Below are 10,448 nucleotides of genomic sequence, written 5' to 3'. Positions count from 1 at the left end.
ATGTAGTTTTACGAAATAAAGTATTTTGTGATTATTTTTACTTGAAGAATCTCGATACTGTAGGAAATGAGAGTAAATCAATAGAAGAATATTCATTACAAGTTTTTTGAAAAATAAGGACCGAAGGAGTCTTGTTCCGGTCTCTGAACCTTCTGATTTTCTGGGAGCTCAAGTCAGAAATAGAACACATGGTACCTTAATGTTTCGTATAAGAAAACTGTCATCTAATACCCACTCATAATGAAGATACGGTTTACGCAATTAAAGAACGACAATTTGAGATCTATGATTAGCTATCACATGAAAAAGGAACTATGATTCATATACGCCTCATTAATGATTTAGGACGTGTTTGGTAATTGAGATTGGAAGGCAAGTCATCAAAATTAACAAAAAAAAACAGTCAGAACTCTGATTTCACGTTTGTTTCGCCGAATCAGTCCTGTCATGAAAACCAATAAATCCGAACTGAAGCCACTGATACGATTCTTTTATTAAACTATTTATGAGACCTCCATTAATCGACATAGTAACAAAACAACATAATGAACAAAATAATGGCCAAAGTTTCATGAAAATTTTTACAGTCTAGGACAATAAAATCTTTAAATTCGCATAGGCAAACTCAGACAGCAGCCTATATGCACCATCAGGGTAAAAGCTTCGTACTTTGTATACTTTGCCAAAAAGTCGCTACCCGGTTCGAGGTGTCACCGCCATTCAACGCAAAATTATGTAAGATAAGTGGTGAATGCAGAAAATTTTGTAAGATAAGCGGTGAATGCGGTGATATTACATAAATCAGGAGGTGAGTGCTGTGAAAAAAACCTTTATGACCTTTATCAAGCGATGAACGCAATTACATAAATTCACCGCTTAATTTAGTGGTGGACTTACATAAATATAAATTCAACGCTGAGAACAAAATGTTAAAATTTAGTGAGAACAGCAGTGAATGCGGTGAAAGTACCTTAATTCACCGCTTAACTTTAATTTCACCACTAGAGCAAGCGGTGAACTTACATAATTTCACCGCATTCACCACAAATCAGCGCTAAAATTTGTAATTTCACCGCTTATCTTACAAAAGTTCTACGCGTATGTTTTAGATCAAAGCAGAGTGAATTTGATTTTAATTCAAAACGAATATTCTCAATTTAAGCGAGAAGTGGAGTAGTGGAAGAAGAAGAGGCTGACATGCAGGAGGGAGAGGTTCGATTCCATGCAAGGGCGGAAACTTGTAGTAAGAGGTGAAATGTGGGTAGTTTTTGTAAATTCACCGCTTACTCCAGCGGTGAACTTACATAATTTCAACACCTTCACCGCATTTCACCGCAAAATTATGTACGAATTTTGCGGTGAAAAAACTAACTTTTTACCGCTTATCTTACATATTTTTCCAATTTTTCCTCGACCCGGGTAGAAAATTTCAAAACGGAATCAAATGTCTGCAAAAATTTGATTCCTAAAACCAAAAAAAGAGCCTCGCTAATGCTTCAGGGTTACTGAAATCCATTTTTGTTAAAAATGGTTGCATTATTAGGCAAAAATTAACGAAAATTAAGAAAAAAAAGTTGTGAACACAATCAGTGTGAAAACTGAAATGATCACCAAACCTATTTGAACCTTGATAACTCATTGAGAGAGACAAAAAGTTGAAAAATATTTTTAAGTTTATACTCTACGATTGACGGTTTTTTAAGTGATACCACACACAACTTTTTACAATAAATATATCAATCAACCAAAACTAATTGAACAAAAAATACAGTTGTGCATATAGCTCCTCCACTTACAAGTGCGGGCGGAACAATTACAAGAGCACATGTGTACGCTGCTTTAAAAATTAATGGTGGGAAATAGTGGGAAGATGGATTAAAACTAAAAACGCCAATTCTGATGGCATATTTTATAATTATACTATATATTAGCACCTTGGTGGCGCTAGGAAAAATTAATTTGAATGTGAATGATATATAAATTTTGCTCTTTTTAAAGATGAAATACAGAAAAATCTGAATGATGCCACCAGAATTTCCTTAAGTCTTGAAAATCGTAGAACAGACTTCAACTCCTTTTAAAAAACAAATATAGACTAAAGCAAACATCGAAGATTTTTCTGGTATGGCATTATAACGCACCTTTAGTTCAATTTTTCATAAAAGTACAAACAGTTGACCTTCAATTTGGAAAACAGTAAGATAGCTTTGGTATTGGTTGGACAAAACAACTGAGCAAAATTCTTGGAAATATTAATGGCTTAAATCTTTTGCGCCTTATTTTCTCTTTAGAAAAATGTTCGGAAGCCTGAATTTTAAAGTTTTCGAAAACAGAAAACGGCCATTTCAAGGATCCACAATTTAAAATTATGGATACGCTGTTTAAACCGAGATTTTACCGCAAAATTTGAGAAAAATATTTATTTTGCTTTTTTTTCTAAAGCTTAACTGATTAAAAGATGAAAAACAACGCAACTGAGCCAATAAATAAACTGCGTGACCGTTTGAATTACCAATTCAAGAGAAAAACTTGAGGAAAAATTGTTTATTGTGTGCTTTTAACAATCAAACCTGATTTAATGACGCAAATTATTGCTTTTATGAGGATACAGCAGAGCCAGAATTATTAAATTGGTTTAAGCTGGTGTCAGCAGTCTGGAGTATATTTCAGCTCATTTGAAGTCTTTAGTTCAACTTTGACTTCTAGCACCCTTCTTTTTCTGGCTCCATTTTTCAACTAACTATATACAAAGTTTGTCAGTACTCTATAAAACAGTACATGTTTTTAATGATACTCTATTGACTTTGTCGTCTTCTAAGTCGTCTAAGAAGTGTACATAATGGAAACTTTTTGCATCAAGACATGATTAGTTTTCTTATGCGCAAGTTTTTCTACCATAAGAACTTCATAGTTTTTTCTAAACAATCGGTAAAGACGTCAATTTGATTTGAGTGTTCGATTTATATTTTCAGGGGGGGGGGGGGGGGGCGTTTATTGATGGGAGCTGAATTTATTCGGGCAGAGTATTAAATTGAGATTTTGTATTAAAGCAAACTTAACATTTCGCACCAGTTTGACTGTCAAATTTTGAAAATATAGTTACCTAAATCAAATGTTTAGTCCTCTTTAAATTGTACTCATCAATTTTCCTTAGATTTTCGGGTCTTTCCCATTATAGCCCCCCAGCTTAGTGGTCAGATAACCTATAGCCCCCCAATCATAGTAACTATACCATAATGAGGGGGTATAATTTCATAGGGGGGCTATAATGGGAAAGACCCAGATTTTCTCCAAATGAGTAATTTAGAACAAGCATTACCAAAAAACAAAAAGAAGTACCAACTGAAAGTTCACGAATTCAGCACTTCTAGTAATAACTGAAGTCGCCAATTTTTGCATTCAAAAAATTTCTGGACCTGTTCTGTTTAGCTCCCCCGTCGAGTGTTTTTTACGCCCCTAATTGATATTTATATGCGCTGTTATTTAGCATGGTACTATTTTTAATACAGCGTCCGCCGGTTATGTAAAATTTATATGCCCAGTAAGCTGGGAGGGGGCTGGGGTCGGACGGGTAGGGCGAAACAGAATAGGTCCAATTTTCTATCGTCTCCAATCTTTTCTCTGAGCAACCCTCTTAGAGGTCGGGAAATTGATTAGAATAATATTAGATATGTATACAAATTTATTAGAGGCTCGATATACCTTGTAAATAGGATGTCTACATTAGATATAGGGTTCTTTCTGCTTGTACCCAGAAATGAGCGGAACCAACAGATAACATTTGTGCTCTAAATTATGCTCAGGAGAACCTTCAAAATTAAATGCCAGTTTTTTATTGGCTTACAAAAACAAAACACGTACGTAGAACACATGGGGTCAATTATCCATTCGTGACTTTTCAATCGTAAGCTTTGAAGTTGCTGAATGCTCAAATAACCAAACACCAAAACTCTAAAATCCAACATATATTGTTTTTCAGTTAAACATTTTTAAACCAGAAAGAATTTTCACATTAAGGCAGAAAAAATGAACAAATAATTAGTCAAAATTATATTAACAACCGACAACTTATCAGAGCAGTACTTGAGTTTTAGACCAAAAAAATACCGAATTTTTTTATTACTTAAGTATCACTTTAGTATGATACATGCTCAAACATATATCTAAAAAAATCGACAAAATTTGATGCTACATTTTTTGTACCATGAATTTTAAGTTCGCTTTTTGTTGGATTTTATGGCAATTTGGATGCCTTTAAACTTCATGTAGAAAACCAAGCCAAACCAAAAATGATCAAAACCACTCGAAACTGAACAAAATCTGACAAAAAATTAACCAACTATCGTAATATGGAAAACAACTTCCGGCCCTCTGGATACCAAATAACACCCCGATCAGCCGCTTCACCTGGACAGAACCCACCTCAGGGGATCCAGTACACTGGGGGTGCACGAGTGTGTCCACACGGAAATACTATTCCCTCGGGTGGATCAGGTGGAATTCCACCTGACGGAATGATTGCCATAATTGCAGTATACGACCAGCCTGTACAACCAAGAGCGAAGTATGTTATTCCAGTAATTGTTTATATACATTCTTCAATCTTAATAATATGAGAGGCTCCATATAAAGCTCGATTTCTATAATATAGTGAAAAAAAGAACTCAGACTGTATGTACAAAATAACCCAGGCTGAGGTGCCAGACGGAAGCAAGTATGACCACATCGTCCCAGGCGGAAAGTGCCTATGTCCAGACTTTCGTGCGATCATCAGACTTTCGTGCGTTCATATTCAGACTTTCGTGCGCTCATGTTCAAACTTTCGTGTGTTCATCAGGTTATCGTGCGTTCATGTCCAGACTTTCGTGTAATCGCCAGACTTTTTTGCATTCATGTCCAGACTTTCTTGCGTTCATCAGATTATCGTGAGTTTATGTCCAGACTTTCGTGCATTCATCGAATTTTCGTGCGTTCATGTCCAGACTTTCTTGCATTCACCAGTTTTTCGCGCGCTCACCCGATTTTCGTGCGTTCATGTTCAGACTTGCGTGCGTTCATCAGAGTTCATGCGTTCATGTTCAGACTTTTGTGCGTTCATGTCCAAACTTTCGTGTGTTCATGCTAAGACTTTCGTGCGCTCATGTCCCGACTTTCGAGCGTTCATATTCAGACTTTCGTGCGTTAATGTTCAAATTTTTGTGAGTTTTTTCAGTGTTTCCAGACTGTGTAATTTGTAAAGCACCTTGCGCGTTCAGCTTCGGTCTGGACATACTTGCTTCCGTCTGGAACCTCAACCTGGCAAGAGATTAAGTGTCAATGGTTTTTCTTAAAGAGCGAAAGCTTGCGTTATTTCTAGGAAGGTCTCCGATCTATTTAATCTCTTTTCTTCTTTTGGCCTTAAAAATCAGCTAATTTAAATTTCAGTTTTTTTGTCACTTTTGAATACTTTACCAAAAGACAAATTCTCAATATTTTATAAAGCTGAAACAATATCAAGCTGAAACATCTCTAGTCTTTGACCATTTCTAGTCCTATAATTACATCTCATAAGATTTTTATAACGCCTTACAAGTTAATGCATAAATCTTGTAATATATTATAAGAGATTTACTGGATTTACTCTGAACTTCTAAGATCATATAAGAATTGTGCAAATTCATAAAATCAGACTGAAAGTGAGACTCGAATTCAGACCATTGCTTACACTTAAATGAGATATAATAATGATCTGAGTGTAAGATAATTTTTGTAAGAGTATACGTCATAAATCTTACATCTTATAAGATTTACAATGTTCATCTACTGACCAATTCTTACAAGGTCTTACGTAAATAATCTTATATCAATTGCAATTCTGTTCCACAAACCAAATCATTTTAGATCTTATAAGACTATACATACCCAAAATATATATACGGTAAATGCGAGTTATTTTCCCGCTAAACTTTTCTTCGTAAATAGATAAGCCACCCCAATTTACAATTTTTTATGTTTTATAAATTGTTATTGAGTAGAAAGTTGGTAGCTCTAAAAAACTGCAATTAAAAAATTGCTATAAAAAATTGTCATCCGAGTGAATGTGCACATAGCATATAAAATGAAACCCATTTACATCGTAAACAGATAAGCCACCCCATTTAACAACAGATAAGCCACCCCAATGTTTTATAAATTGTTATTGAGTTGGAAGTTGGTAATTCTAAAATTTTGCTTTTAAAGACTATTTTACCATAAGGCAGAAGTTTTAATCCATAAATTATTCAGGTGTAAAACTCACTTTTGCAAGACAAATTTTGAGATCTGAGTAAAATAGGCCGATGAAAGTTTTTTTTGGATTTGCAAATATTTTAGATATATTCCTGTTAGATGGATCCGCTAAAGATTTTACTGATAATTTTTTAAAAACTAGTTGTTTTTATCGAAATTGATTCTTTGCGTTTGCTCACTTTTGAATGTGTGAAAACCAATTTTACAAAAGTGAACTGAACATTTTGTAGATCTTTGCTACAGTCATTGTGCTTCTTTTCTGCTAATCTGTGGCTCGACCAAAGAATTTTTTTCATGCTGGCCCTTAAAGTTCTTTTGCAACTTTGAATCCTTTAATCTTCAATGAAAAAAGTCTCATTTTTTTCAAACCACACCTAATTTTTCAAAATGTTTCTCCATCGAGATAAAAACAATTCGCCATCCCAGTGAATGTGCACATAGCATATGAAATAAAACCCATTTTCATCGTAAATAGATAAGCCACCCCATTTCACAATTTTTCATGTTTTATAAATTGTTATTGAGTAGAAAGTTGGTAATTCTAAAAAATTGCTATTAAAAACTATTTTACCATTAACGCCAAAGTTTTAATCCACACATTATTCAGGTGTAAAACTCACTTTTAATACACTTTTGCAGGCCAAATTTCGAGATCTGAGCAAAATAGGCCGCTGAATTTTTTTTGTATTTGAAGATATTTTAGATATGTTTCCTGTTAGATGGACTGAAAACTTTTTTAAAAACTAGTTGTTTTTATCGGAATTGATTCTCTGCATTTGTTCACTGTTGAATGTGTGAAAACCAATCGTTCAAAAGTGAGCTGAAATTGTCATCAAGAAATCAGCCAAGATCTAAAAAAATTGTAACATGGTTCAAGAAAACGCAAGAGAAGTTTCGGTAAAATTTTTGCAATAGTTCAAAGATTTTGAAGTATTCTTTTTTTTCTCGTCGGGCGTGCGCGCAGTAATAGACTTTGCATGCTTAAGTAAGCAATTCAATCTGCAAAACGCCTGCAAAATCAAATAATTTTTTGAAGAGGTTGACAAATTTTTTTACAGAAACGTTGATAACCAATATTTCAACTGCGAGCGTAAACACTATAATTGAAGTGTGAAAACAATGAGAAACCTTAATCTGTTTTTTAACAATTCCAAGGTTTATAATTTCCAGATTATTTTAATTCGGGAACGAATAACATCAGTTTTTGATCAGTGGGCGCATCAGATAGTATAATTCCGAGGAGAAAGTTTTATTTTTGTGCTTTTAGAACCCATTATCTATGAAAAAAAGGATTTTCCTGAAAATAATAATTGTTCCATATTTCTCTTAAAAACATTGATATTAATTCAAAGCTTTATTTTTTCTGGAATTTTTTTGTATGGATATAATATAAAGTCTTGAGCAATAATTTGAGTTTTTAATTTAATTTATTCTTGACTATGTCTTCATAGCATTACCTGACCCCCAGTTTTTTATTGACCAAAGAGAGAGTTTTTGAAATACATTAAAGAATAGAAAAAAATCATTCGCCGATTTCTGAGTTTATAGTGTTGCTCTAGAAGCTGGTCAACAATTGGATTATAATAGGATCACTTTTGCCAGACAAGTTTCGCGATCTGAGCAAAATAGGCCGCTGAAATTTTTTTTGTATTTGAAGATATATTAGATATATTCCTGTTAGATGGATCCGCTAAGGATTTTACTGATAACTTTTTAAAAACTAGTTGTTTTTATCGAAATTGATTCTTTGCATTTCTTCACTGTTGAATGTATGAAAACCAATTTTTCAAAAGTGAGCTGAAAATTTTGTAGATCTTTGCTACAATCATTCTGCATCTTTTCTGTTAATCTCTGGCTCGACCAAAAAAATTTCTCATCCTGGCCCTCAAAGTTCTTTTGCAACTTCGAATCGTTTAATCTCCACTAAAAAAAAACTTAATTTTTCAATCCACACCTAATTTTACAAAAATGTCTCTCCATCGAGATAAAAAAATTCGTCAGTCGACGTTTGCAGTATTAGATATTTGCAGAAAATCAAATTTTGAACGGTAGCCGAAGGGGTGATGGATTTGGGGAAATTTGTCAGTTGTTGTTTTGTTTCTCAATCATTGCTCAATCATAAAATTTGCCCCTTTTTACCTGTCAAAAAGGATAAGTTTATAAAAAACTGTCATCATGTTCCCTCTTCGTCGTTGCAACATTTAAAAAACCTTAGAAAAATGCGGAACAATTTTTGGTGTTTCAACAACTGAAAACAGATATCGGGTGTACTGTACGATAACTCTAAACAAATTTAATTGCATAGCTTTCGTGTCTATCTGTTAATTAAAAACAATATGCAGTGGTTTTAACTCAAAAAAAGTTCTTGAACCACTGTACTCTCACTTTCTCAATTGGAACCTGATTATGAGGTTTTGTTTGTTTTTCATTGCGATAGAAACACTCTAAAACTTCTGTTTCATGCCTTTACAATAAAGTCTGTGCAATTTTTTCGTAAAAGTGTATAACAATTTTATCAAAACCGCGGAATGCTGTTTCTTGATTCTGCTCTCTTGCCATGCAATCAAATTGCCTCTGCAAAATTGATTGGAGTCTTTTGTTAACGAGGTGGCAGTAATTAACCATTAAAAAATGATTACTAACTTTAACAGTTTTTAACACTTTATTTTCCTGCTATGAAGTGATTAAATTTTTACGCCTTTTTTCCAAGCCAGATAAAAACAAAAAATGTACTTATAAGGAACCTGAAACTAACTCCACACATGCGTAATTTGTAATTTTACTATTGTGTTCAATAAAAGGCGGAAAATTGCGGTAAAATTTCTACGAATATATTGTTTAAATATTGCACTGTTTTACAATAACTACTTCAGAACCAGGATTCAATAAATTATTGTGGCTCAAAATAGAGAAAATTAGATGCATTTTTCATCTAGATAAATTATGATGAGAAACAATTTGTTTTAGGAAATAGAAGAGAAATGGTGTCAACTCTTTATTTATAAAAAGCCTGCTACAGTGTTATAGAAACTGCCTGTACTGTATCTTGATCCTGCTATCTAGTCATGCAATCAAATTGCTTCTGAGAAGTTGATTTCTCTCTGTCCTCAGTTTTTGCGGTTTCCTTGAGTGCATTTTTTTTTTTTTCGTGTTTTGACAAGGCCGTTTTTTAAATGTTTTTTACTTTTGCTTTAGCTCACCGTGCGTGCCCCCAGATTTTGGGGTTTCTCGTCTCTTTTTTTATAATATTTTGTGTTTTGACATAAGACACTTTTCAGTGTCTTTTGTCAAACAGGTGTGCTCACTTTTGGCGGTTTTCTGGCCCTTTTTCAATGTTTATTTGCTTTGTTTTTTTTGTCAATTCTGTGTGTTTTTTTTTAGATTTATTCTTCAGTGTTTCTTTGCTTTGTTTTTTTGTCACACCGTACCCTTAGATTTGTAGCATCCGTGTCTGTTTTTCGTATTTTTTTGTGGTTCGACATAGACCATTTTTTTCAGTGTACTGTTTTCGCTTTGTTTTGTGGGCACAAACACCGTTCACGACTTTTTTCGATGCTCCCGTTGAGCTTTCCTCTATAATAGCTAGTTGTTATGTAGCCCGGCGTCGGAATCAAGCCATCGTCATCCCAGGAAACAGAAAATCAAGAAAAAATTAAAGGTTAAAAAATTAATATAAAATCAAAAAGAAAATTGAAGACGGAAGGACTTCTTTTCTGATGCTTTAGATTATTCTTTTTTGTTTTATTGGTGCCCAAAAGACGTGTACATTCAAACGTTTCGAAGTTGTTATCTCTTTTTATCGAGCTCATTAGGACCATAGGACGCTTCGCGCGTGCTTTTTTGCTACAGGAAATACTTGAAAAAAAAAAAACGTTTATCTTTTGAGAACTAGACAGGAAAAATTTGGGCATCTTGTAACGCTCTTGTTATCTTTAGAAAGATTTATCGTCTTGTAGAAATCTGCCAGAATCTGCCAATTTCCTACAAGATAATCATCCAGTCTCGACTAGGGAATTTCCAGACCTTGTAATATTGGTCTGGAAACACACCGTGTGCGCTTGACTTGTGACTGATCAGAGGTCACTTCCGTCTGGCACTTCAACCTGGGGATTAATTATACAATTTTTGTCTTCATTCGCCAAATTGCACAAATTAGCGCAATATTAATTAAAGGTAGGGGT

At 33.9% G+C, this 10,448-nt stretch overlaps 1 protein-coding gene across 3 annotated transcripts in view; it reads left to right on the top strand.

The window, feature by feature from the left end:
* Window positions 1-2,756: 2,756 nt before the first annotated feature.
* Window positions 2,757-10,448, top strand: part of LOC142348689 (uncharacterized) — a 39,909-nt gene continuing 32,217 nt past the window's right edge. The window contains exons 1-2 of one of the 3 annotated variants that reach the window (XM_075400138.1): window positions 2,757-2,774; window positions 4,270-4,564. In XM_075400138.1, coding sequence (XP_075256253.1) covers window positions 4,350-4,564 — 215 coding nt within the window. In that variant the 5' untranslated portion in view covers window positions 2,757-2,774; window positions 4,270-4,349. Of the gene's footprint in view, window positions 2,775-3,843; window positions 3,905-4,208; window positions 4,565-10,448 lie in introns of those variants that run through there. The other 2 variants (XM_075400137.1, XM_075400136.1) reach the window with 2 other exon arrangements.

Source organism: Convolutriloba macropyga, chromosome 10 (assembly GCF_964194025.1).
Source record: "Convolutriloba macropyga chromosome 10, txConMacr16.3, whole genome shotgun sequence".
In the NCBI taxonomy this organism is placed as follows: Eukaryota; Metazoa; Xenacoelomorpha; order Acoela; family Convolutidae; genus Convolutriloba; species Convolutriloba macropyga.
This window is presented reverse-complemented; position numbering and strand designations above follow the sequence as displayed.